Below are 27,664 nucleotides of genomic sequence, written 5' to 3'. Positions count from 1 at the left end.
GCACAAATGTCTGACAAGTTTAAAACATGTATTTAAAATACAATTTATAAAATGCTTAATCTGCCGACTCAGGAGCCCACGGTGGGGGTTAGGGTGGGGAGCTGCCTGCTACACCAGCAGAGCGAGACTGCAGGGTGCGGCCCTCCCTCCCAGTCCCTTCTGTACAGATGCCCAAGGGTCCCCCCTGGGTCATATGATCAGAGCAGGACCCCAGAGGTTTTCTTGAGTCTCTGCTTACCAGGGAGACTGGATACAGCCCTGCCGGCCCATCCCTGAGCAGAGCACCCCCAGACGGGGCAGAGCAGGGTATGGCAGGGCAGGACAGGGCTGAGCGGGACAGGTGGGCTCTGGAAGGGGCTGATGGCAGCAGATAGGGTGTTGCCTCCTGCCTGCAGGTGGGGAGCACCCTGACTGAGGGGACTGAGAAGGGCTGGTCACCAGACCTGGACCCCCAGCTCCTTTGGTTATAGGCTGACATCAGAGTAGTGGCTCATGGGAAGCGGTTAGCTAGGAGGGCTGAGGCCTGGCTCGTGGTTCCAGGAAGAGCTGGGGGAAGGGACAGTACCATGAAGACAGACAAAGGGGGCAGCAGCCTCAGGTGCCTGCCCCTCATCCCCCTGGGGATTTCCAAGCCAAAGCCTGCAACTTAAGACAGGAAGAAAAGAAAAGAAAAGCACTTATGGAGTTACAGACAACTACAAAAAAAAAGGGGGGGGGGGGGGGGGGAGAAAACAATAAACCACATACACACACACACAAAAAACCTCACACACACACACACACACTCCAAACCGTTTCCCATGCCCTCCCCCCTCCCCCAACACCAGTCTGTTTCCTTTCTTTCCTTCTTTCTCTCATTATGCCAGCCGCCTCTCCATCTAGGAGGCCAAGTGCAAGACTGCCTGCCGGTGGGCAGGAGCAGGGACACTTGGCAGGACCTTCTTTGGCCAGAGTGAAATGGAGAGCCACTCCTGCAAGCTCTCAGAAAGCAGACACCAGCTATCCTTAGCTCCCACTAGAGGGGGGTGGGGCAAGCAGGGTTTCTGCACCCTTCTCTACAGAAAGCACAGTCTGTCCGCCAACCACAAGCCACTAGCCCAGTGGTGGGCCCTAGGCTATGAGCTAGCAGCGAACTCCTGCCCGTCCTGCACGTCCTGCATGTCCTGGGGTTAGCCAACCCCCTGCTGAGCCTCTGTCCCGTGTGCTCACAGAAGGTCCCTGGTCTCAGGAAGCTCCAGGGTTGTGTTGTGGGCCATTGCTACAGGGCATAAGCCAGGGAACCGAAGGTGGTGGGATTCTGCAAAACTCAGGTCACCACCTTGGCCACAAAAGCTGCCCTAATCTACACCACAGCACCCACTCCCAAACCTGTGTGCTGGCCAGGAGAGGGGAGGCCGTCAGGCTGGCTGAGGGATAAGGCGAAATGCACGGGAAAGACTATGAAGCCTGAGAGCACCCGGTGGGACACAGCTGCCCTCTCAAGCCTCTCCCCACCTAGAGTCAAAGCAAATCTCCAGGCTCAGGGACAGAAATGGTCTTCATACCAGCCTCGTTCTGATAAGAAGGGGAAGGGCAGCAGAGGCCTCTGAGAAACCTACCAACCATCTGCCTCTGCAATGCTAAGTTTTTCTTTCCCCAACTCTTCTCCAACTGTTCTACCCCTATGGTACTCATTTCACCCGGGAAATGTACCAGGCATAGTTTCTGAGCCAGGGCTATCAACAGATGTGGCACGCCACATGTCCTTAAACGTTCCAGTCTGTCTACCTCTGACCACACCAGCAGAGGCCTGGAGTTCTGAGCCAGACTCTCCTGGGCTTGCGCTGACAGCAGACACTGGACAAATGCCACCCCTGCCTGCTCTGAGCCCAGAGTACAGTCTCCTCTCCCACACCCCCTGCCTGCTCTGAGCCCAGAGTACAGTCTCCTCTCCCACTCTCCCTGCCCTGCCCACCTCTAGAAGCAGCAAACCTGGCTGGTAGGGAGTCACCCTGAGGGGTCTGGGAAGGGGAGACCCGTCACTTTCCCCATTTCCCACAATACTAGAGGTGGGGTTGGCACCCTTCCCCAGGCTCTCTGAGCTGTCTGTAGGCAACTTAGCTGGGACTCAGCTGGAGGAAGGCGATATAGGCACAGTGCTCATCTACTGGCGGCTCTGGAGCCCTGCCTTTTCTGGGCAGCAGTAGGAATACAGAAGCTAAGCTCACCAAAATCCTATTGGTTAATGTTTCCAGCAAATTTCCTAGAAACATCTTTAAGTGACTACCAAACTACCCTTTCTCAATTAAAAATTCATTAAACTGCTAAAACCCCTTCCATGCACTTTTTCTTGCAAATCAGATATTTGTATAAACAAACAAAAATAGGAAGGAAAAAAAGGAAAGGATATTTTCAATGGAACTTACTTTTAAGTGATGGCGACATGCACTTGGGGTGGGTGGGGGCAGTTCTCATTTGTGTTTTGAAATCCCAAATTAATGAGCATGATAAACTTATTGCTGGCACTGGCTTTACCCCAAGTGGCCAAGTGGCACTGTCTGACCCTCTACTCTGAGTCCTGGGTAGGTTCCCCCAATCCTCCCCTAATCCCCACCCTTTCCCTTTCTATTGACTTGGGACAGCCCTTGTCAACATGCCAAACACAGTGGGAAGGGGGGGAGGCAGAGGTCACAGTGCATGGGGTTAAAGGTCACAGTGGGCGGAGCAAGGGGGATCACAGTGCAAGTAAGTCAGGTCGTTCCCTCTGCTCAAGTCCAGATGTCTGCCACGGCAGTGCAACCCATGGCAGACAATCCAGGAGGCGATGGTGGCGGCGGTGGCAGCAGCATCCTTTCTTGCCTGCATTTATCTGCGTTGTTTGAAGCCTTGTGACCCATCAGGACCCAAAGGCTGTCTGATCACATTACTGGGCTGTCTGCTGTCTTCAGGTTGGGAGATCCTGGTTGGCCTAAAGGAAAATAAGAGGAATGCCTTTAGGATATAAAAGATGCCCAAATCATTCTTGTGTGTGTGTGTGTGTGTGTGTTGTCTGATGAGTGTGGGGACGTGTGCACAGGTGCGTGTGTACTGCCAAAGACAGTCAGGTGGCCTCTATTGCTCTCCACTTTATTTTCCAAGACAGGGATTTACTGAATCTGGAACTGACTACATTGGCTGGCCAATGAGCTTAGGGATCCTCTAGCTCCTCCCACCCTCTGCCCCACACTGGGTGGAGGTTACAGTCACTTGTAGCTTTGCTTGGCTTTTATGAGGGTGCCAGGGATTCCAGCTGGGGGTCCTCAGGCTTGTGCTGCAGCACTCTCAGCCTCAAGTCCCTGAACCTTAAAACCAACCCATGGCTGAGGTTGGGGTCACCAGCTAACTGGAGGTACTGAGCTCAGCCTACTTCTTTGGCAAGCGGACTGGGGACATTTTCCACTTTGGCAGGTCCCTGTGGGAAGGAGGTAGTGGTCCACAGTCCACGTTAATCTAGCAATTACAGCATTGCGCCCCTCCCCCGCCCTCTCATTTGCCACTACTTATCTGTAAGTAGAGGGAACGTGTACACCCCTTCCCTTGGAGGGAGGAGTGGCCATGGGCAGCACGTCTTCCACAGAACCACCAGTGTTGGGCCCCTAACTACGCGCTTAGGAGCGAGCTGGCACCCACCTGTCTGCCTCCTGCTTCCCTCCAAACCACGAGGCTAGCTGCTGACTCCTAGTACTAGAGAAGACAGAAGGAAATGGACTTTTCCCACTCCAGACAGGTGCAGACTAAGAGGAGAAAACAGAATGGATGTTCCTTCAAAACAACGACAGCACTGGACATGGTGGCACATGCCTGTGACAGTGCCAGGGAGACAGAAGGACAACCCTAAGTGCAAGGCTAGCTGGGCTACACTGAATTCTACGCCAGCATGTGAGAACCCGGTTTCAAAAAGCCAAAAGGCAAACCAAAACAGCACTAAGAAAGGACAGACAAGTAACTCAATCCAGGCCCAGAACAGCAAGTCAAAGACAGCTTCAGGGTGGAGGACTGGAGCCAAGTTCAAGGCAGGCTGCCTGCCCACCAGTCTAGAAGCCAACAGTGCAGTCCCCAACACGAGGGAGAAGAGAAGGAGAAACAGTCTGGTGTGGTGTGGTTGGCTGTAACCCTACCACTGGAGAGGCAGAGGCAGGAGGACTGCCAGGCCAGCCTAGGCTACAGGGTGAAACTGTCTCAAAAGACAAAAATCATGGGCCGGACACGTGCCATAGCATGTATGAAGTCCTAGGTTTGATTCCAGTTCTGTGTAAACCAGGTGAGGTGGTACACGCCTGGAATCCCAGCAGTCAGGAGGCAGAGACGAAAGGATCAGCATTCAAGGTTATCCTTCCTATAGTAGTGACTTTGATGCTACCCTGAGCTACATGAGACCCTGCCCCAAAAATAGGCTTTTGTGTGTTCATGTGTGCAATGTGCATGCCAACATTTGGTTTTTCCTCAATCTTCATATTTTCTTTTTACAAAAATCTTAAATCTAGCATGAGCTCTAACTGGTCTTAATAATAAAGACCCAGAGTCAGATATTGGAATTACTACTGAAGATAAGAGAAGCAAAGCAGTCAGCCACTAGAGTTCTTACCTCTACCAATGCTCGGACCAAAGGGGCGATCCTGACTTAAGACTGCACTGTTCCTCAGACTGCACTGAGCTCCTGTCTCCTCCTGTCTTACAGTCCTCTCTACCCAGCCATATCCCTTCCTGTATCCACCTTCCTAGTGCTGGGATTAAAGGCATGTGACTACAAGTGCTGGGATCACCTTTGTGTGAGCTCTGTTTCTCTTTTAGACTGAATCAATTTCACGTAGCCAAGGGTGGCCTTGAACTAACAGAGATCCATCTACCTCTGTCTCACCAGTGCTGGGATTAAAGGTGTGTGCCACCAGTGCCTGGCTTCTATGGCTAACTAGTGTGGCTAGCTTTGCACTCTGATCTTCAGGCAGGCTTTGTTTGTTAGAACAAACAAAATATCACCACACTTAAACTTACTGTGTGTATATACACCAGTACAAGAGAATCCCAAAGGCTGAGAATATGGAGGCCAGAGGTCAACCTGCAGGGGCTGGTTCTCTCTCCACCCTGAGGGTTCCAGGGACTGAACTCAGGCAGTCAGACTTGGCAGCAAACGCCCTTACCCCCAGCTAAGCCACCTCAGCAGCCTGTGCCCAGCTTTTACGTGGGCACTAGGATCCAAACTCAGGTCCCACATGCTTGTGCTAAAGCGTTCTCCGGACTGAGCCACGTCTCCAACCTCCTAAAGCAGGTTTTGTTTTGTTTTGTTTTATTTTTTTATTTTTTATTTTTTATTTTTTCGAGACAAGAGTTTCTCTGTGTAGCTTCAGCTATCCTGGAACTCATTCTATAGACCAGGCTAGCCTTGAACTCAACAGAGATCTGTCTGCCTTTTCCTCCCTGGTGCTAGGATTAAAGGCGTGCATCACCACTGCTTGGCTCCAAAGACAGTTTTAACAAATACTATGTTATCAGAAAGTACCACACATAATTCAAATCTAAAAGTTTTTAAAATGAAAATATCAAAATTACAGCAAAAATTCACTTGGGGCCGCTGGAGACTCAAGCACCAATACTGAACTTTTTTCCTGGGGTCTTGGGCAGAGCTCAGCACCTTATGGCCATTTGCTCGCCAGCAAGCATACGCCCAATGGCTGACAGAGCCTGAGTCAAAGCCCATACACTGTGGAGGTGGCCCATCCACTAACCACACTTAACACCCGACAGCACCCCTAGGCTGGAAAGGGCTTTGCTAGTACAGCACTTGCCTCAAGCTGAGGACCTCAGTTTGATTCCCAGAACCCACATAAAGGTACCAAGCAGACTGGTGTGGGGCACATTCTACCTGTCCCTCCCACTGCCCTGCCACTGCTGGCAGCCATACTCACCTGTCAAGGATGGGTTTCTCCTGCTCCTCCTCGGGGCTGGCACTGCCCAGGATCCGTCTCCGGGCCTCTGCGTACTCTGCCTCCCGCTGGGCTAGGGACTTGACAGGAAGAGCTGGCCTGCTGGTAGAGTTGGGGCTGCTGACCACGCCGTTGCTGGTGGGCCTCTTGAGGATGCGGATCTGTGGAGGGGGCCCCGTGGGAAGGCTATCGTCTTGAATCACAATGGGCACTTTGGGAGGAGATCTGGATTTCCTGCTGACAAAGAGCAGATACAGCTTCACAAATCCCACAGAACCAGAAGTCCATCAAGTCCCACACCCGCCTCCTCACTGTCTTCTCCCTCCCTCCTACTAGTGTTCACCTGGCCCATACACAGACAATTACACTCCCACTCCTCAAGCAGGATGCCAGCAGCCTTGCCACTAGCTCTGCAGGGCACAGACACTGCTCCACAGCGCAAACTCTGCAGGGGCCAGCTCACCACCTAGTGTCCTGGAACTTCTCCATGTGCATCACAGGCCCAGCAAGCACCGTTTGGCACTTGAAGCCAAAACATTCCACACCCAAAATTCAACGACTTTGATGAAAACCCCAGCTTCCTTATACAGACCAGAGTATGAAAGGCTGGTGAGCTGGGAACCTCTCTGTCCAGGTCTCCCACCGCGTGTGCTCAAAATAAGACAACACACCGGCACCTGCTATGCCACGCTATCTGGCAACAAGCAAGACAGGATTTACCAAACTCTCTCTGCCTTCTGGCCAATGACCTGTGCCTTCCAGACAGGCTGCACCAGACAAGCAAGTCACCTCCACACAAGCCTTTGAACAGAGAAATCTCCCTCATCAGGGTTCTCTGCTCTGTTGGGCAGCGGCGGGGCTAGGGTGAAGGCCGATCCTAGAAACAGTGCTTGGCAGTGCTCAAAAGAGAAGCACTGTCCAAGGTTAGTGCACGTGCACATCCATGCCAGGGGGCCACAGCACAGTGACATTCCTCAAACAAAGAAGCCAACACCACCAGGCGGGAGGACACAGAAGCCACAGACGAGAACAGGAGCAAGGCAGGGTGACCATCCACGCCAGCCACCAAGGCCACCGCAGCCCTGTCAATCAGCTCTTGCTCACAACCACTGAGACCTTTGCCAAAGCCTGAGTTGTCAGGAAGGGTGGGAGGGTCCTGGGTGGGTGAAGGTAGCATGGAAAGGGGCCTGTGACCATAGGGAGTAGCTCCTGGGAAGAGTAAAGGAGTCATCAGTCTGATCACAACATCAGGGAGTCTGGAAGGTCAGTGTGGGGCAGGGGCCTCCCAGAATCCCCTGGGGAAGTGAATGTAGCCAGTTCTACTCTGTTGCTTGTCACTAAGTCCAAAGTCACCCACTCTGAAACCCGCTTCCCATGCTGCATGGATGTGAGAAAGCAATAAAGGTCTCCCAAGGATCTCCTAGAATCCTTCCTTCCAAGATACCCATGATACCCTAAACTGCACGTCACCAAGATCACAGAGAAATCATCTGTCCAAACTCTTCATTACAAAAGACACCAATGTCCAAAGGGAGAAACAACTCACCACACACCTCAGAGCCACTGGGGCACAATCACACCTATACCCAAATCTTGCAACTTTCACCTTCCCTCTTTCAATGAGATGACCTCATACAGGGCCCACAGAGGCTGGGAGTTGGTGTAACACCTAGCCTCATCCCAAAGCCTCAATCCAGTGTCCTCGTCTAGTGGGAGGGAAGAGCTAGCTGCCCAGGAGCCTAACCTTCGAAGGCTACCAGCCAGCTGGAGAACACTGCCTGCCCAGCTCTCCAGTGGCAGAGAGCATGAGTCCTCATGCCAGACATCAGCCTTACCTCTCCTTTTGTGTGATCTTCAGTTTTTTTTCCAACCGTCTGTCTATTTCCTAGAGGAAAAAAATGTATATAAAAGTGGAAAAAAAATCTCTCTCAAATAAAACCTTAAGCCTCTATTTTTCCAAGCAAAGGGCAGTGTCCTCTCTCTAGCCAGGGACATGGCTGTGTCCTCCAACTAGACCTGAGGTTTGGGGACCTGGCTCCCACTGCAGGTCCATCTCCCCTTAGTCCCATGACCGCAATAATAGTTCTGGACCTCATCATTAGGCTGGGTTCTTGGCAAAGCCTCCTGCCCATCTCCTGTTCTGTCCTTCAGAGTCACTCCAACCACTCCAACTTTCTCAATGCATACCTAACCAAGTCATGTCCCCACTCTACTGCTCGCAGGACCACATCCGAGCTCTGCGTCTCCCGTATCTCTATTCTACTGCCCCTACAACAGGACTGAACTGTCTGTCAGTCCCCAGAACCCAATGAGCTACCCCACTTGTCTGCAGCACCCTCAGGCCCTGTACAACCCAGACGCCTCGCCTCCTCTCCCTTGCAGTCTTCTCTGATCCCAGCGGTGCACTGAGGACCTGCTCCTGGGGCTGGTCTCCCTTTTACAGCCCTTCCCAGCCACACTCGTCAACTGGCTCAGAATCCAGTTTGTACTGACACAGGCTTTCTGTGGTCAGCACTTAGGGAAAGGGGGTAAGAGAGAAGCTTGCTGTCTGTCTCCAAAGAGGACCCAGGGAATCTGAGGGTGAACCAGAGGGAAGACTTCTCACAAAACCTGATTACCACAAAGTCAGCACTGTAGAAAAAGGTAAGAGTAAGCCCGAGGATGAACAGGTGAGACCATCATCCCACACATCAGGACCTCAGCCTGGGGGAATCCTCTAATCTAGCACCAGGGATTCCAGATAGCTGCATGTGAAGTAGAGGCAGGCACAGAGCTAAGGCTCAAACCTCTAGGCTCTGTGTGTCCCACTCTCTGAGGACCAGCTCCTGGAGGGAAAGGGACTATGCACTCAGCAAGTGTTTCTCTGGAGAGGGCGCTCAGCCACAGGTGATTCTGCCTGAGGGGCACCTGGCAAGGTTAAGACTATGGTGGGGGTGAGGTGAGGGCTGCTACTGGGTGGAGACTGCAATTTAGGGCAGCCTCCTCGGTGAGGAACAGTTCCCAAAGTCAATGGTGCCCAGGCTGGAGACCCTGTTTCTAAGACACAAGAAAGCTGGTGTCTTGGCACACATCCACAATCCCATCCATGCCAGCCACTAGGCCACCCCGGCCCTGTCAATCAGCTCTTTCTCACAACCACTGAGACCTCTGCCAGAGCCTGGGTTGTCGGGAAGGGTGGAAGGGTCCTGGGAAGGTGAGGGTAGCATGGAAAGAGGCCTGTGACTATAGGGTAAAAAGAGGCTGCAGTCATCAGTCTGATCACAACATCAGGGAGTCTGGAAAGCCACTGTGGAGCAGGGGCCTCCCAGAACCCCCTGAGGGAGTGAATGTAGCCAGTTAAGGAGTTCAAAGGCCACATTCTAATCCCCAGCCACAATGACAATTCCTGGGGGGTTGGGGGCGGGCAGCGCTTTGATCAGAATGGCTGTGCCCTATGAGGGAGGAGGCAGTTCAAGCTGGCCAGCTCCACCCGCATCATCTAAAGCTTCACTGATTCACCTAACTATTGCCTATGGGAAGAATCATTGTTTAGCAAACTGAACAGCTGACAGTCTTGAAGCGATCTTAAGTGTTCAATCCACTGGTTGAGTCATACAATCAGGTAAACTTTCTTTAATGGTGTCCTCTAGAAGGTTCCTTTCCTAATTTGTATCTCTTACAAACATACAAAGTTCTGCTACATTCAAGCACCAACACTGCCACTCATTTTAGGCAACATAATATACTGTGTTTGGGAGGCACCATCAGGTCCCTAGGGCACCTGGAAAGGCTAAAAAACCTTCTGCCCCAGCTGGAATACAGCTGTGCCCCATGAGACAAGTCAATGCACAAAAAGCCTACAGCAATGGTACACATAACTAGCACGCTCCTGACAGACACACACACTATACCAAGCACAGCTCCTGTCAGAATGGTATTAATTCTAGGAACTAACCTAACACAGTGTCATTTCAAGGGCAAATGCAATGTCTTACAGGGCAGCCTCTTTGTGAGCGTGCAGATGTCTTGGGGGAGAGGGGGCTGTGAGGTGCCCCTTAAGTCCAGAAGACATCAGATCCTTAGCAGCTGGAGCTACAGATGTTTGCAAGCTGCCCGAGGAGGGTGCTGGGATTTGAATTCTGAGCCCTCTCTCCAGTACTGAGTCCTTTTGTGAGTTCCCTACTGTTGACTTCAGTTTCCCTATCCTAATACATTTTTAGCATGTGAGATTTAAACACTTTCAAACAGGATTTAAACCCAGCACCTGCCCCAGTGGAGGAAAGAGGCAAGTTCTATATGTGCAGGAACACCCCTGGGTCAGCAAGGGGTGGCAGGCCTCTAAAGATCATCGGCCCCAGCTAAAGACAGGGACAGGCCACTGCCAAGGTTTGGCTCACAAGACTGTGTTGCAGATAGTTCTTCCTGCCAGTTTGGTCCCACACTGACATAAGACTGGTATGCTATTTTCAAATTCACATTTCTACAGGGGAAAAATTCCTTATGTGGATTCTCACTTTCCTATCCCCACAAGGTCAAAGGACACAGAGAGAGGTGAGCCACCCTGAGCTTCCTTCTCTAGGGTGACAGGAAAAACCGTCTGCCCAGGACCTGCACATGGAGTACAGTGGAACGAGGACTTCCAAGAGGACATAAGGAACCGCCAGCCAGTCATGACCAGTAAATGTGGCACCTCGTCTACGGCTTCTTGAATGCCACACCCGCCACTAAGATGAGCCACTGGAGAAGGCCTTAGAGATAATCCTGTCATTTCCCTAAGCCACATCCCTGGCTCTGCAAAAATGAAAACTGCTGTGCCAGTTGGGCAGAACAGCTTTACGAAAGCTGAGGATGGTCTCCTGTTGATCACAGAATGACAAAGCCAAGCCACTCTGGTGGAGTCTGTAGAATGCTCAGAGCAGGAAGCAGAAGGGAGACCAACGTGGCAGCAGCTGGAGAGGTCCTGAGCCAGGTCAGAGTCCACTGGCTCTGGGCACAGCTTTCCAACCATTTGCTCCCAGGCTCATTGTGAGAAACTGAACCCAGTTACAACTCTCCCACAGATCAGACTCCAAGGAAAACAGGAGTCTCCTCCAAGGTCACACAGGCCTACATTGCCATGTCACACAAGGAAGCATCAGCTTGGAGATTTTGTCTCAAATAAGGATCAAATTACCATTTTTTTTAAAACAAAGATGCCCAGAGCATTGATGGTGTTATCAAACACTGAAGCTCTGACACTGTTCTGAGTAGAACTGGGGCAAAGGGGGACATAAATAATCCACGGGTAACCATGCCTCTTCTAGAGAGGTCCTTGGTAACAGAAGATGACACTGTGCCTGGTAAGTGGAATGGATTCCTTTCCCTGGGTCCAACTCTACGTAAAAGATCAGCTTCCAAACCCAACTATCATATGTTGCACTGGGCTATACCATGTGAACACTGGGCATGGCCATGCCTATGATACCAGTGCATGGAGGTGGAGACAGGATGTAACTCTGGCTCTTTCTAGGGTCCCAACTACACTTACAGACAAAGCAAAAGACTTTATAAGGTAAAATGAACCTAGAAGGAGTCCAGTCTACACAGAGCAACCCAGTCTCAAAGTCAGGTGAAAATGATGAAACCCAGGCCCCTTGGTCTGAAGAATAGCAAAGGCAGAAAGAGGACCCGGGGTGAAGGGTGCTGTCTGCCAGGACGGTCCTCTCTGGGAGGTAAAGGAGTGCGCAAGCCCAGGTGAGGGAAGCAGCTCCCTGCTGCTGATGCCCTTGCCCTCAGTGTGTTGTAGAGCCCCTGGCAGAGAGCCACGGTGGAAGCCAGGAGAATGATGGGAAAAGATCATTCTGGAGGAGGGGAAGGAGCAAAGAAGGGCCTCAAATAGCCTACTTTATTATTTTTAAATTTTTGAGATGTTTGCCTGCATGTATCTATGTGTACTGCATGCAGAAGCCAGAAGAGGAGCTATTAACAGCACCAGCTGCTCCTCCTGAGTGCCCAGGTTCAATTCCCAGCACCACACAACAGGTTCCAACTGTCTGTATCTCCAGTCCCAGGGGATCTGACGTTCTCTTCTGGTCTCCACAGGCACTAGGTGTGCACACAATGTACAAACACACACACTGACAAAACACCTATACACATAAAAAAATTAAATAATAAACTTGGTCCAGGACATGCAAGGCTATATATATATATATGTATATGTATATGTATATGTATGTATGTGTGTGTGTGTGTATATATATATATATCATAAGACTTTGCTTCAATAAATAAATAGATTTTTAAAGTTTAACATTTACTGTGTGAATATGCTTGTCATAGTGCATGTCTGAAAGGCAGAGGCTATCCTTCAGGAGTTCGTTCTCTCCTTTTACCAAGGTCAGGCATAACGGCAGAAGCCTTTATTTGCTGAACGGATCTCCCCAGTGGCAGCCTACCTTATTCAACAGTAATAACCTGTGTAGGAAACAAGGCAGACAAAAAGGACAGGGTATGTGTGAAAGGACAATTACACCTGAAGGTTTGCTCCTGTGACATTCGGAGGCAGCCAGAGCCAGGTATGGTGGCTTATGCCTGAAATTCTAGCACTTGAGAGGCAGAGGCTGGAGGTTTACCAAAAGTTAGATGTCAGCCTAGACCACATAGTGAATTCCAGGACAACCTGGGCTACAGAGACCCTAAATTAGAAAATAAAACAAAAACAATGAACTGGAGAGAAGGATCAATGGGTAAACTGAGGACCTGAGTTTCAATCCCTAGCACCCAAGTAAAAGCTATGCACAGTGATACAAGCCTATACCCCAGTCCTGGAGATGGCCAGGTCCCAGGGGTTTGACGGTGCTTGCTGGTCTGCTAGCCCAGCTGAAATGATGAACTCCAGATCTGGTAAATGACCTGCCCCCCCACCATGAGGTGGAAATGTGGAGATTGATAAAGTCAACCTCTGGCCTCCAAATCTGCATGCATAGGTGAGTCACCACATATACATTGCACACTCAAAGATGTGGGCCAGACATGGTGGTACATACCTGTAATTCCAGCACTTGGGAGGATGAGAAAGAATTGGGCTACATGGCAATACCTCATCTCAGAAAATCAAAAGCAGGCTGGAGAGACTGCTTGCTTGGTGGGTGAGAGTGCTTGGTGCTTTTGCCCACACCAGGAGGGGCACAACTGCCTGTAACTCTAACCCAGGATTGAAAGCTTGGTAGGCACCTGCATGCATGTGTACATACTTCTACACAGATATATGAACACAAATAATATAAATCTTTTTAAAAATGGGGCTGGAGCTGAAGAGACAGCTCAGAAGTTATGAGCATTGACTGTTCTTCCAGAGATCCTGAGTTCAACTCCCAGCAACCACATGGTAGCTCACAACCATCGATAATGAGATCTAATGCCCTCTTCTGGCTTGCAGGCAAAATGCATTCAAAAGGAACTGTGTATACATAATAAGTAAATCTTAAAAAAAAAAAATGGGGCTGTTAAGAGCAGCTGTTAAGAGCACTCACTGGCTGCACTTCCAGAGGTCATGGATTCAATTCCCAGCATCCATATGACAGCTCATAACCATCCATAACTTTTTTTTTTTTTTTTTTTTTGGTTTTTCGAGACAGGGTTTCTCTGTGGCTTTGAAGGCTGTCCTGGAACTAGCTCTTGTAGACCAGGCTGGCCTCGAACTCACAGAGATTCGCCTGCCTCTGCCTCCCAAGTACTGGGATTAAAGGCGTGCGCCACCAACGCCCGGCCCACCATCCATAACTTTAGTCCCATGGGATCCAATGCTCTCTTCTGGTATGCAGACATACATGCAGACAAAATACTTACATAAAAATCAATCTTTTAAAAACCAAAAACCTAAGAACAAATACATACACACAAACTCCCCCTAAAAAGCCCCACCACATTAAAAGGTGGACGACAGAAACTCAGTATGGTGAGAAGGGGCGAGGAAGGAGGAAGGACAGAGGAGGAAATCAGGCTATCGGGGGCCTCAGTGTGAAGAGCAGCGGACACACAGCACTGCTGCAGCCGCCCTTTCTCAGATGGGAAAGCCCAGGAAAAGCTTCATCAGTTCACCCGGGGGTAGTGAAGCCTGAGGGACAGAGCCAAACCAGCCACACTCACAGCAGAACAAGCCCAAATACAGCCCAGGAACTCTACAAGGGTAGGAGGCAGTGGCCTGCCAGCTCCCTACTCCTGCCACTGTATCCAGTCTAGGGGGATGGTGAGCTCTTCCCATCCCACCACAGCAGCTAACACCTCTTTGGTGACGGCTGCAACCAACCTAGAGTCCAGCAAGCTGCTTTCAATAAAGCTTTGGCTCTGGGTTAGAAAATGCCCCCTTTTATTGGCAATATAGTCAAAAACTTTCTGCAGGTAATTTCTATCAGTCTTTGTCCATTTCTGGCTTTTCTCTCACAATGATCTTGAGCTTGGCAGACAAGAAGTCAACTCTCCAAACTGGCCAGAGCCAGGGCGAGGATATGTGTATGGGGAGGTGCCAAAGAGAAACCACAGGGCTGACTGGTGTCACCTGGCACACCTATAACCCTAGCACTGGACAAGAAGCGGCAGGCAGACCTCTGTCTGGTCTATGTAGCTAGTTCCAGACCCACAAAAGACACTGGTATCTATGTCCCTGGTTCAGGGTAGCCAGCAGAGTTGTGGTCCTGGTCAAAGTGCCTGACAGTTCATACAAACCTGGGCGGCTCTGACTCTTCCTGGGAGCCTCAGTTTCACTTAGGGACAAAGCAAAGGACTCATAAATAAGACAAGCATGGTGGCTCATGGCTGTGCTTTCAGCTTTTGAGTGTCTAAGGCAGGAGGATTACTTTGAAACTGAAGCAAGCATGGGCTACAGGTGAAACTGTTCCAACAAAAGACCAACAATTTCCTAAGGAGAACCAAACTGTAACAGCAAGTTGGCCCCATAACAGGACAATCAGGTAGAAGGCTCTGGTGTCTTTAAAGGGCATCTCTCATCCAGATGTACAAACAACAGAGCTCTGCAAACACCTGCAGAGCCCATTTCTGTGCCTGTGCTGCAGTCCTGCACTTTTATGTCAGCCAGCAGCAGAGACACTGGCTCATTCTACTCCTGGCAACCCCATCCTTGGGGAAGCACCCAACATTCTGGCAGCCCAGGTTCAAAATTTAAGTAAATGTCCAACATACTGGTATATGTGCTTGTGATGCCGTTTAAAAATTATAAAAGCAGGACTGGAGAGATGGCTCAGCAGTTAAGAGCACTGGCTGCTCTTTTAGAGGTATTAAGTTCAATCCCCAGCACCCTCATGGTGGCTCACAGCCATCTCTAGTGGGATCTGGTGCCCTCTTGTGGTATAAAGTCATGTCATACATGCAGATAGAGCACTCATATACATAAAATATCTTTTAAAAACTATAAAAACAAACCTGAGCCGGGCGTTGGTGGCACACACCTTTAATCCCAGCACTTGGGAGGCAGAGGCAGGCAGATCTCTGAGTTCGAGGTCAGCCTGTTCTACAGAGCGAGTTCCAGGACAGCCTCCAAACAATGCAGAGAAACTCTGTCTTGAAAAACCAATAACAACAACAAAAGCAAACCAAAAAAAAAAAAAAAAAAATCCAACCATGTATGGGCTAAGTTAAAGCACACAACAAAAAGCCAGAAGCACACTTGAGGGGGTTGAGAGAAGCTCACTAAGAGGCTGAGGCCACCGGAGCTCTACTGGCCTTTCAGTACAGATTTGGGCAAGCCTATTTTCTGTTCCACTTCCCACAAAACATCCCTCCCTCCTTTGTTACTCCCACAGTGAGGGCAAACATTCCACTTTAATTAAGTGGGTCACCACAGGGCACGGGGTCCAGCTCTGACTCCCTCTGAGGAAGCCTTCCTTCTCTGAGGAGGGGAGAGCTGGAGAGCTCCATTTGAGGAACGCCTGCTGCAAAGACCAGCTGTGTGGAGGGAGAACCCAGGCAGTGGGAGGCAGGAGCAAAGCAGGGAGCCTGAGTGCCGTGTGAGCAGCGCTGTGCCCGCATGTGCCGGCATGAGAGCAATCCTGCCCTGTAACTCAGGGAGTGCAGAGCAGAGCAAAGGGCACAAGAAACAGGGAGAAAGGATCAAAAGACGAAGAGCAGGAAAGAAGGAAAAGAAGATGCTTCCTAAAGGCAGCGCCTCTGGACAGATCGGCCTCACCTGTCAGGGAAAGGTTCCTTGAACCCTGCCCCCCCCCCATGCATTCAGCTCTCAGGGTGTCTGCGCTGGCCCAGTGTCAGAGTCCTCTGCCCCCCACTGTGCACTACCCCACTTGTGCACCACTCAAGCTGTAAGCACCAAATGCACACCAGAGTTCCCCTCGATTCAGAGTGTAAAACAGCAAGTTATGATCTTTTTTTTTTTTTTTTTTTTTTTTTTTGGTTTTTCGAGACAGGGTTTCTCTGTGGCTTTGGAGGCTGTCCTGGAACTCACTTGGTAGTCCAGGCTGGCCTCGAACTCACAGAGATCCGCCTGCCTCTGCCTCCCGAGTGCTGGGATAAAAATCTTTAACATAGAGTACATGATGGGATAATACCGCTTCTGTTACACTGGGTAAACTTTAAAACACTAGGCTGGGTGTGGTAGACAGATTTCTAAATTCTAGGCAAGTCTGGCCTACATAGAAAGTTCTAAGCCACCAGGGCTATATGATAAGCCTACCTTGAGGAAAAAAAATAAGGAAGAAGGGAGGTAGGCAACACACACCTGAAACTCCAGCACTCAGGAGGCAGAGGCAGGTGGATTCCTGTGAGTTCAAGGACAGCCTGGTCTACTTAGCAAGTTCCAGAACACAGCTAGAGGTATATAACAGACTCTGTGTCAAAACACGAAGGGAGGAGGAGGAGGAGGAAAGCACTCGTGGCTCATGTGGCACCTTTCTCTGGACACAGTCTTACAGTCTAACACGAGGCTATGACAGGGTCCCAATACAAGGGGCACAACCCCACACCCAGCCCCACTGGGGGAAGGAGAGACATTGTCAGCCTGGAAGCCAGTAGCACTTACCCAGGCTGGCCTCGAACTCAGAGATCCGCCTGCCTCTGCCTCCTGAGTGCTGAAATATAAGGTGTGCACCACCACCGCCTGGCCCTTTATTTCTTTCTGTTTTTTTATTTTACACATTTGGAGGTTAGAGGTTTTCGTCTTCTACCATGTGGGTCCCAGGAATCAAACTCAATTTCCAAGACTTTGAAGAAAGTGCAACATACTGAGCTATTTATAGGTCCTGGGATTGAGAAAGGCCTCGCCTGTAGGCTCTATCTCAAACTCATGGTAATCCTTGGCCTCAGTCTCCCAAGTGCTGGGATTACAGCACGTACCAGTACACCTGGCTATCCCGTCTATAGCACACACACTTGTAGCAGCTCAGGCCACAGACTCCGATGTCCTGTTTATAGGTCACTTCAACAGCTCAGGGTTGGTCCTGCTTTCAAAATACATACTAAACTTTCTTTATAATGGCAGCTCAAATCACCAACATCCCCTGGTTCTTGCCCGACTCACCTGGATTCCCCATAGCAGCCAGAGTGAGACTTAAAACTGGCCATGGAGGGCCGGGCGTTGGTGGCGCATGCCTTTAATCCCAGCACTCGGGAGGCAGAGGCAGGCGGATCTCTGTGAGTTCGAGGCCAGCCTGGTCGACAGGAGTTCCAGGACAACCTCCAAAACAATACAGAGAAACCCTGTCTCAAAAAAACCAAAAAACTGACCATGGTTTCTTATTGTAAGGTAATAGCATCTAATGTTTCTACCAAATCTGGATCCCAGTGTCTCCAACCTCATGGGCCACTTTCCCTCCCAATTTAGCCACCACATTGGCTTTCCCTGTTTGGCAAGCAAAAACAATTCCAATTCAGCCCAAGGCCCACACACTCACTGTTCCCTCCTAGAATGCCCTGGTAGGTTTGCACAGGTATTCCTGCACTGAAGTCTCATCTTTTCCTCTTGTTCTGGTATTTTTTGGTTTTGATACTTTAAGGCAGGGTCTTTCTACATAGCCTTGGCTGTCCTGGAACTTGTAGCATGCCTGCATAAAAGTCTCCCAAAACTGGAGTTACAGGTGTAGAGCCATCACGCCAATTCTGTTACCTTTGGCCTCTCAACCCCAAGTTTATAAAATGCATTCTGCCCAGTCATTAATACTTTCTATGCCCCTAAATCCATTGCCTTCTTCAGTTGAGTGCACATATAAAACATAGGCCATCTTACCCACCAGAGCTTTGAGAGCGGAAGTTTCATGCACCACACTTGGCAGAAACCAGACCTAGCAATTTAAAAGGACCCCAGCCAAAAGGGCCTCAGAAACTACAAATTGCAGCCCTGACACAAGGGAATGCTTGGCTTTGGACACTTGAGTCTCAGTGTGGGAGAGAATCCACGCAGGGCAAATAGAACAGGGCAAAGTCTACAGCACTCCACTTTGTGAGGTTTTTAATTGTTTGGCCAGTTTGGTTTTCCCACAGCACCGAGCAACATTATTTGTAGAGAAGAACAGTACATTAGTCCTCAGAAACGCAAGAGACGCCTCGGGCAATCTGTGAGCCCTCAGGCTGTGCTGCCTGGGCTGGAGTGCAGTGAGTCTCACTCCAGCCTTCACTCTCTAGCCCCCAGGGCAAATCTATCAATTCAGTTCCACAAAAGAGAGTGAAGCTGAGAGAAAGGCAGGAAACCCCCAGGAAAGTGACTTCTGTGGCCACACAGGGAAGAAACAAAGTGAGGCCACCCATCCTTCCTAATGAAGACACCTTGTCACTTCTCCCAAAGAAACTCCCAAAGTGGGCTGGCTTTGAAGAACTAATCAAGTCACTATGACATTGCCACCTCCAGTTTTACTCGAGCACCCCAGGGTGCTCTAATCAAAGCCTAGTTTTGAGTCAGTTCCTGGCACACAACAGGCACAAGCAAACACAATGGGCCATAAGACACACAAAGAGGGGTCCAGGAGAGGTCACCAGGACCTAAGTGAAGGCTCCCAAGCCCAAAAATCCCGAGCAGAAAATACTGACATTCTCTTTTTCACCTGGCCAAGAGCTAAAAAAGTTACTTCAAGCCAGATGAAGGAAGGCTGAGGCGGGGGATCACAAGTTCAAAGCCCACTTGGGTTACCCAGTGAGGCAAACTAAAGGAAGGAATGTTCTATGTAAGACTCCACCAGGCAGCACCTCACTGGCAGTCACTGTTTTGCGGTATTAAAACCTGCTCTTTAGTGCTCAGCTCAAGCTCCTGAAGCAGTAGTGTCGAAGCTCACCTTGTTACAAGAACAGGTCAAGCCCAGGTGAGAGTCCTGGAGAACTTCAAAGGAACCAACAACAAAGCATGCTAAAGCGTTTTATTAGTTAATTACCTGGTGCCAAACAACTGGAACAAGACCCACAGGGGCTGAAATTAACCTCATGATTTCCTTTCTTTGAGCAGGGGAGCAAGGGGTAGACCAACTTCCACCCTAAAGGTGTAGTGAGGGCTCACTTTACTGTCTCACAAGCCCTTCCGGAAAGGGTCTGTAGGATCTGGGTGGTAGTGTCTGTTCACCAGAGAGCAGTGCAGACAGGCATCAGAAAAAGTGACATCTGGAGTCACCTAAGCTTTGTGTACTGGCTAGTTTTATGTCACAACCAGAGTCATCAGAGAGAAGGGAGCCCCAGTTGAGAAAATGCCTCCATAATACCCAGTTATAAGGCATTTTCTTAATTAGTGGCTGATGAGTGAGGGCCCAGCCCATGGAGGTGGTGCCATCTTTGGGTTGGTGGTCCTGGGTTCTATAAGAAAGTTGCCGGTTGTGATGACATACACCAGTAGGGTTTACTGAAGAAAGCAGGCTGACCAAAAAAAAAAGGCCAGGCAGTGGTGAGTGGTGGTGCATGTTCAGCACTCAGGGAGCAGAGGCAGGCAAATATATGAATTAAAGGCTAACCTGGTCTATAGAGTGAGTTCTAGGATAGCCAGAGCTACACAGAGAAACCCTGATTTAAAAAAACAAAAACAAAGAATGACAATCCTGACCACTCCAGACTCCTATACAACTCGTCCAAGCACCAAGGTCTCTACTGTCCACATTTCCTATTCTTTTAGGAACAGAGTAACTTACTTCCTGTGTACAGAGGGGATGTCTCAGCACCAGGGACAAGATAATATACATACAAACCTCTGATGAGATTTGTTCCTAATTCCTGCATGTTTGTTTTTTTTAATCTTAATGTTTGGATCAACATTCCACAGTAACAAGATGTTAGGAAGCTGTGTCTCAGAGGCCAACAGAGTTAAAACTATTCATGTACTGAAATCTCTGGAGTTACTAACAGTGCTTCTGATGACATGCCAGGCAGTACTCTCACCCGCCACAGCCACCTCAGCCACCCGGCACTACCTAAATACTACAGCAGAGGGCTGCAGCTGTAAGCTAAGCGGCACTTACACCTACAACGCACAGGCTCCAATACCACAAAAGTAGATAATTTAATTTTTAAAAAGTTCTGTACTTTGGTAGGGCAGTAGTGATGCACACCTTTAATCCCAGCACTGAGGAGGTAAAGGCAGGCAGATCTCTGTGAGTTTCGAGACCAGCCTGGTATACAGAACAAATTCCAGGACAGCCAGGGCTATGTAGAAAAACCCTGTCCTGAAAAACAAAAAACAAACAAACAAACAAAAAATATCTGTACTTTGGCCACAGGCAGGTAAAGTATTTAAATGCAACCTCCTCCTAGGAAACCAGCACATAAGTCTCTATCTTCACAGGAGAAATAAATAATCTATGTTATTGTTATGTCAGTGAGGGAAGCATTAAGAAAACACTGTGTAGCCAGGTGGTAGTGGCACCTTTAGTTCCAGCACTCAGGAGGCAGAGGCAGGTGGATCTCTGTGTGTTTGAGCCCAGCCTGGTCTACAGAGTGAGTTCCAGGACAGCTAGGGCTACAGAGAAACCCTGTCTGGAAAACAAACAAACAAATAAAACACCGTGCTTGGTGGAGGCCAGACCCAGCCAGGGTCTGATGCTCACCAAGGGTGGCCAATGTCCTCTAGACAAGGGAACTGTTAAGAGGGCTGGCCCCAAGAACACGTCTGGGGCAGTACATCTCCATGACAGCAACTTTCTCTTACAGGGTTTCACCAACAGCTTTAGAGACGCGATTTTCTCCTGCAGAAGGAAAGGCAAGGCCCGCAGTTCACTGCAACCACGGCAGCTCCCTCGAGTGCTCAAGCATCCAGAGCAGGCTGAGAACAGGCCCCTCCTGCAGCCCCAGTGAACAGGGCTGGGAGCCACTTCTGAAAGGCTCATTGTCCAGAGCTTCCCTGAGGTCGAAAGAGCAGATCTCTTTCCACAGCTCAGGGACAGCCATCTAACAGCCAGCATGTCTAGAGATTGGCCAAAAGCTCTGCACAAAACCTCTTCTGAAAACACTGCAGGTCCTGGGAGTCCCACATCTTGAAGAATATTGCCACTTCTCCAAAGAAAAGGTAAAGATTCAATCTCTTAAACAAAAATCCAACGGCATCTTGCTACAGGAAAGTTGCAGCTTCCAGCTCCCAGCAGCAAGTTCAAAGCATCCCTGCAAACCTCTCTGGCTCCATCTTTTTTTTTTTTTTTTTTTTTTTTTTTGGTTTTTCGAGACAAGGTTTCTCTGTGGCTTTGGAGGCTGTCCTGGAACTCGCTCTGTAGACCAGGCTGGTCTAGAACTCACAGAGATCCGCCTGCCTCTGCCTCCCGAGTGCTGGTAGTAAAGGCGTACGCCACCACCGCCCGGCCTGGCTCCATCTTTTTCCACTGAGCCCTGCCAAGCTTAGTGCCTCCAGTCAGGACACCCTTGCAGTGTTCCCAGCGCTCCCTGCCTCATCCGCATGCGCTGCCCACACCACCTGCCCAGTGACTAGACAGCGCGGCTCCACTCCACTGTCTTCAGATTCCTTTTCCTGACAGTCTCCCTGTGTTACCCAGGCTGGCCTCAAAGTCAGGAGGCCAGCTTCCTGAGACTTGGGATTTCAGGTGTGCACCATATTCTTGGCTCCTGGTCTTTCAAAACTCATGGGAACATAAGCTTCTACACAAGACCTTCTCTGGTACCAGTCAGAGCACCTCTTTGGACTTCTACACAGCCCTGCTGTTCCTCTCTTTCACTGGACAAGGCCCAGTGCCTGACACACAATGGAGATGTTTATGGACACTTTCTTACAGGCTTTCACACTATCAAGCATCACCGATGGGGCAATGTCCAGATGACTGGCTCACTCTGGTGTAAAGTAAACATACATCTGAATTCTCAGTCCGGAAGACCAGTTACCTAGTTATCCTTTAACTTGCCCAAGACATTTTCTTGGGCTTGGACATGAGCTCAGCAGTAGAGAGAGCCCTTGACGACACATCTGAAGCCCTGGGTTTCAGTCTTGGTACAGCCACCTAAAAGGGGGTTGAGAGGGCTTGATGTGGAAGCACAGGTCTATAACCCTGGAGGCAGGAGGATCTTGTGTCTAAAAGTTCCATTAGACCCCACTTTTAAAAAAGCTTGTAGCTGGGCAGGGGTGGCGCCTGCCTTTATTCCCAGCACTCCGGAGATAGAGGCAGGCGGATCTCTGTGAACTCAAGACCAGCCTGGTCTACCAGAGTTAGTTCCAGGACAGCCTCCAAAGCCACAGAGAAACCCTGTCGGTGTTTGATGCCCCGAGTTCAACTCTGGGAACCCACAGAGTAGAAGAAGGTAAACCAACTCTCTTTTTCTTTTTCTTTTTTTTTTTTTTGGAGGCTGTCCTAAAACTCACTCTGTAGACCAGGCTGGCCTCGAACTCACTGAGATCCACCTGCCTCTGCTTCCTGAGTGCTGGAAATAAAGGTGTGCACCACCAACGCCCTGAGGTAAACCAACTCTTAACAAGTTGTTTTCTGACCTCCACACACGAGTTCCCCTACCCCCCCCACAATAAATAAATATGAAAAAATGACACAGTTTCCTCCTATTAGCTGCTTAATTTAAGAAGGAAAAAATCAAAAGAAACTCTAAGGATGTAGGGAAATGAGAGGTGGGCAACACTTTATAACCACCAATCTAACTTCATCTATCACCCACCTTTTTCTAGGTGAGGTGGCTATCACCAGCAAGATTAGCTAGGCCATGTCTTATGGAATTCTTTTGTCTAAACAACTGGTGTATAAAAACTAGCTTCAAGTCATCAGAAATGAGGCTGGGCATGATGATGCAAGCTTTTAATCCCAGCAGAAACAGTTGGATCTATCTGTGAGTTCAAGGCCAGCCTGATCTACAGAGTTTCAGGACAGCCAGGGCTACACAGAGAAATCCCGTCTCAAAAAACAATCACGGATCAAGTTTCTGGGGCAGGAAGATGTCTTCCAATTACAAACCACTCTCACTACCATTTGAGATTTACGGAAGATAGAGGGCACAATTCAAAATTTGAAGTAGTGGGAAAGGCCCTGGGAGTAATCCTCAGGGCATCCCTACAATACGGTCTGAATCAAGTGACTCAGCTCTGTATTTCACCTCTCCCACCAGGCATGTTTTAAAAGAAGCATTTCTTGGCCAGGCGGTGGTGGCATACTCCTTTATTCCCAGCACCTGGGAGGCGGAGACAGGTGGATCTCTGTAAGTTCAAGACCAGCCTGGTCTGCAGAGCAAGTTCCAGGACAGGCTCGAAAGCTACACAGAGACACCCTGTCTCCAAAAAAACAAAAAGCTTTTCTTTGGTGAAAGGTAAGTTACACCCACCGTCTAATTTTTAGATTGTGGCTGTAACCTCTGAAACATCCAAAGGCGCAACTGTAGAGAAGGGAAGCATCCACAGATGAGTAGCAGTCGGGTTACAAAACACCCCAGGTGGTTCTTCAATTCGGTCCTCCCTTCCATCAGTGGAACAACCACACTCTATACTGGGAATTCCGAAGACACTCAAGAAAGGAAAACATGACTTCAGATCTTGACACAGGAAAGAAATTCTAGCATGATCCAACTGTGCCATGTTGGAGGGCAGTGATCCCAAGGATAACGGCATCTCTGGGCCCAAGGAGTCTGCACACTCAATGTTACAACCAGCCAACTCCATTTTCTAATCTTCTCTCTGCTTCCATTCAAGTTTTGTTCTAGTTGTTTTGGGCTTTTTCTTTTTTGGAGGTTGGGCACATTCAAAACTCATTACCAGTAGGGAAACCAGGCAACCTGTAGCTAATGGTTACACCAGCAACTGCTGGCATTTGAAAAGCATGGAGAGTCAATTGGACACAGTGGTGTGACAAGCTTCACTCCTCTCCACCCTTCTCCTTCAAAGGTGCTGCGCATTTAAGGGAATCAAAGCCACGAGACTTTAGAGGTCAGGTGTGGTGGCCCAGGTCTATAATCTGCCTCATACTCAGAAGGCTGCGTCAGGAGCACTCCTTTGCATTTGGAGTCTGAACTACACCATGAAAGGCTAATGTTCGCAAACAAACAAAAAACCCTTCAAATAAGCACCCAAGGCCAGGCACTTGGGAGGTAGAGGCAGGTGGATCTCTAAGAGTTTAAGGATGACCAGATCTAACACAGCAAATTCCAGGCCAGCCAGAGCTGCACAGTGAACCCTTGTGTGGTGGCTTGAATGAGAGAGGTCCCACACACCCCTATATTTGAATGAGAGAGAGGCCCCACACACCCCTATATTTGAATGAGAGAGGCCCCACACACCCCTATATTTGAATGAGAGAGGTCCCATACACCCCTATATTTGAATGAGAAAGGTCCCATACACCCCTATATTTGAATGCCTGAACCCCAGTCTGTGGAAGTGTTGGGAAGGATCAGGAGGTGTGCTCCGATGTTCTCTGCCTGCTGCCTAAGGATCTGAATGTTGTTAACTCCAGCACCATGCCTGCCTGCCAACATGCCCCTTGCCTTGATAACCCTCTGAAACGTTAACGAAGATACTATGTCTCAAAAGCAAAGCAAAAATTAAAGATGAGAGCCAGTTGCTGGAGAGATGCTTCAGGAGTCAAGAAGTGCCTACTGCTCTTGCAGAAGACTGGCGTTCCATTCCCAGCACTCACAATGGCCAGGGGACCCTATGACATCTGGCATCCGCACACCTACACACTCATGAGCACAGGAGTGCACACTCTCACTTTCTAAACTAAAAACAAATCTTAAAAAGTAGGCCAGGAGTGGGGAGTGGCACACACCTTTGATCCCAGCATTCCTCTCGGGAAGCCAAAGCAGGTAGGCAGATCTCTGTGAGTTCCAGACCAGCCTGGTCTACATAGCAAGTTCCAGGACAGCTGAAACTACATAATGAGAACCTGTCTCAGAAGCAGCCCCAGAGGTCAGGGGAGCAACTCATAGTCTGTGCTTGGTGTATATGTAGTCTGGGGATATGATCGACAACACAGAATGAATGAATGAATGAATGAATAAATAAATAAATGAGACAGGTCATGCCCAAATCAAGGCTTTTCAAGGCAAGAAGGTGGCAAAATGGTAGCAAAGGAAATCCATTTTGAAATCAGTCTTGGTGTCAAATCCCCAAACCTCAATATCCTGTTTAAAAAAGCAGAGCAGCTTGTTTCAAAAGTGAATTAAATAAAGATATATCCATGCCACGTGCATTTAATCCCAGCACTTGGGAGGCCAAAGAAGGTGGCTCTCTGAGTTCCAGGCTAGTATAGTCTACAGAGCAAGTTTCAGGATAGCTAGGCTACATAAAACATGCGAAAACCAGGGTTTTGAAACCCTGTCTCAAATAAACAAGCAAAAAAAAAAAGTGTGCTTGGAAATAAACAAGGTTTTTCTTTTTCTTTTCTTTTTAAATGCAGGGGTTCAGAGAAACCCTGTCTCGAAAAAAAAAATGCAGGGGTAACATGAGGGTGTCTGGGTGATTCATGTACTCCTAGTGACAGACACTAAATGCCTCTACCGGAAATTGTGCATTTTCTGGCAGAAGTCACTATTATGCACACTTCCTAACACGTAGCACACACTCGAAAATATTTGTGGAATAAATACCCAAATGACACCTGTTGCTCTCTATACAAATCCTTAACTTGCTGGGTACGGTAGCACATGCTTTTAATCCCGGCACTCGAGAGGAAGAAGCAGGCAGATCTTTTTGATTTCGAGAATAACCTGATCTACATAGTAAGTTCCAGGGCAGCCAGCGCTACACAGAGAGACCTTGTCTCAAACAAAACAAAAACAAAACGAAAAAAAAAAACTTTGATTAAAGCTGGAAGGGGTACCTTAAAAACTACTAATTTCTTAACCAAGCACTCCGTCAAATGCTCGATTATGTTAAGTGGGAAAACATCTCCAATCTTTCAAGAAATGCTGAACCAGCGGAAAAAACTTCGAAGCCAAATTTCAACATTCCTGTGAAGATACACCCACTGCTGCACTGATCCGAAGCGCCAGGGGCAGACAGACACGGTTTCTCTTCAACGCCGGTGTGACTCCTCACACATAAGCTTTTGAGCCCAACGCGGCACAGGCACGGACACATGGTCACCAAGACACATGGAGGATTACCGTCTAACTCAACTCTAAAATTACTATACTAATCACGAACCTATTACAAGAGTCTCTCTCTACTTGAGATAATCTTTTGTTGTTGTTCCTGTAACTTTTGGAGGCGAGCAAAAACTCCCAAATCATTCCGATCGGTAATCCCCCCTTCTCTTCGAAGGCATAGGGGCTATCTTACAAATCACACCCTTCTTCCCTTCCCTCCACCCGGAGGAACAAACTCCGAGATCCTCCCCCGTTGCGCAGATCATTGGGTGGGTCTCGGGAAAGAGCGGATGCTTGCTGAGTTTAGGGGAGCTCTGCTGAGATGCCCAGGAAATCCAACTACCTCGGGCTCTCGGAGTAAAACTGAGAGGAAAAAAGAAAAAGAAAAAAACCAGGCTCGCCCACCGAGGCGGAAGGCGCACAGCGGCGGGGGATTTCGGCTCAGCGCCGAGTGGGTCCCAGAGGACACATGGTTGCTTGCTCCCCGCTATCTGGGGGACTCCTCTTGCTCTTCCTCCGGAGCTAGGCTCGCTGCCCGAACCCCTCCTTCATCAGACGGAACACATGAACTTTAAAATGGTCCCTAGGGCGCGAGGACTAGAGAGAGAGTGGTCCGGGGTAGAGGGTGGGGCGCCCTGAACGACGCGCACACCGCGGAGCGGACAGACACCCGGCAAAGGTGGAGGGAGAAATGGAACGCGGCCCCTTTAAGAGGCCTTCACGGCACTCCGGGACCGGGGGCCTCTCTTCTACCTCCGGGCCCGGTGTGTGGGACCCTTCCTAGGGGAAAACTATCCCCAGACCCGCTCCCGGGAGGCTTCCCTCACGCCAGGTCCGCCCGGCCCTGCCACGGGGCGGCAGCTCCTCCTTACCCCGCTGTCTGCCGCCTCCTCCCAGCTCTCAGCGACCTCCTCATCTTCCATCTTACTCGCCGCTTTCCCTCCTCCCCCAACCCCTCCCCGCGCCTGCGCCTTGAAGCGCGCCTCGGTCGCGGGCGGAGGCACGCAGGGCTTTCCTCAATGGACCACGCCCCCTCGCCCAGCCCGGAAGAGGCTCTAGGGAAGGCCCTAAAGCGAACCTGGTCCGCCATCATGGAAGAGGGCAGCGAAGGGAGAGGACGTCCATCTTTCTTGAGGTCAACGCTTTAACTCGTTATCGAAGAGTTCAAGTGAAGTTACCTGCTTGAGTTCCAGAACTGTGTACATTGGAACCATCTTCTCTAAGATCAGGAAAATATTGAAAAAAACATT

General features: G+C 49.6%; 1 protein-coding gene across 2 annotated transcripts; it reads right to left on the bottom strand.

Moving 5' to 3' along the window:
- Window positions 1-11: 11 nt before the first annotated feature.
- Szrd1 (SUZ RNA binding domain containing 1) lies at window positions 12-27,394 on the bottom strand. 2 transcript variants are annotated; one of them, XM_005081077.4, is made up of 4 exons: window positions 27,287-27,394; window positions 7,775-7,824; window positions 5,922-6,176; window positions 12-2,947 (listed from the first exon to the last, which is right to left on the bottom strand). In XM_005081077.4, exons 1-4 carry the CDS (start codon window positions 27,335-27,337, stop codon window positions 2,845-2,847), a joined length of 459 nt encoding a protein of 152 aa, XP_005081134.1. In that variant the 5' UTR covers window positions 27,338-27,394; the 3' UTR covers window positions 12-2,844. The 2 variants fall into 2 exon arrangements, with proteins under 2 accessions (XP_005081134.1, XP_012976729.1); XM_013121275.3 differs by having other exon boundaries at window positions 5,922-6,173.
- Between the last annotated feature and the right edge of the window lie 270 nt (window positions 27,395-27,664).

The sequence above is a fragment of the Mesocricetus auratus genome, unplaced genomic scaffold (genome assembly GCF_017639785.1).
Source record: "Mesocricetus auratus isolate SY011 unplaced genomic scaffold, BCM_Maur_2.0 Super-Scaffold_100014, whole genome shotgun sequence".
In the NCBI taxonomy this organism is placed as follows: Eukaryota; Metazoa; Chordata; class Mammalia; order Rodentia; family Cricetidae; genus Mesocricetus; species Mesocricetus auratus.
This window is presented reverse-complemented; position numbering and strand designations above follow the sequence as displayed.

Excerpts from the sequence above, each read along its gene's own strand:
- Szrd1 (XM_005081077.4), bottom strand. The coding sequence starts at position 27,337 with ATGGAAGATGAGGAGGTCGCTGAGAGCTGGGAGGAGGCGGCAGACAGC. Across the intron at positions 7,825-27,286 it reads AGGAGGCGGCAGACAGCGGG|GAAATAGACAGACGGTTGGA; the intron begins GTAAGGAGGAGC and ends TTTTTCCTCTAG. Across the intron at positions 2,948-5,921 it reads GAGAAACCCATCCTTGACAG|GCCAACCAGGATCTCCCAAC; the intron begins GTGAGTATGGCT and ends ATTTTCCTTTAG.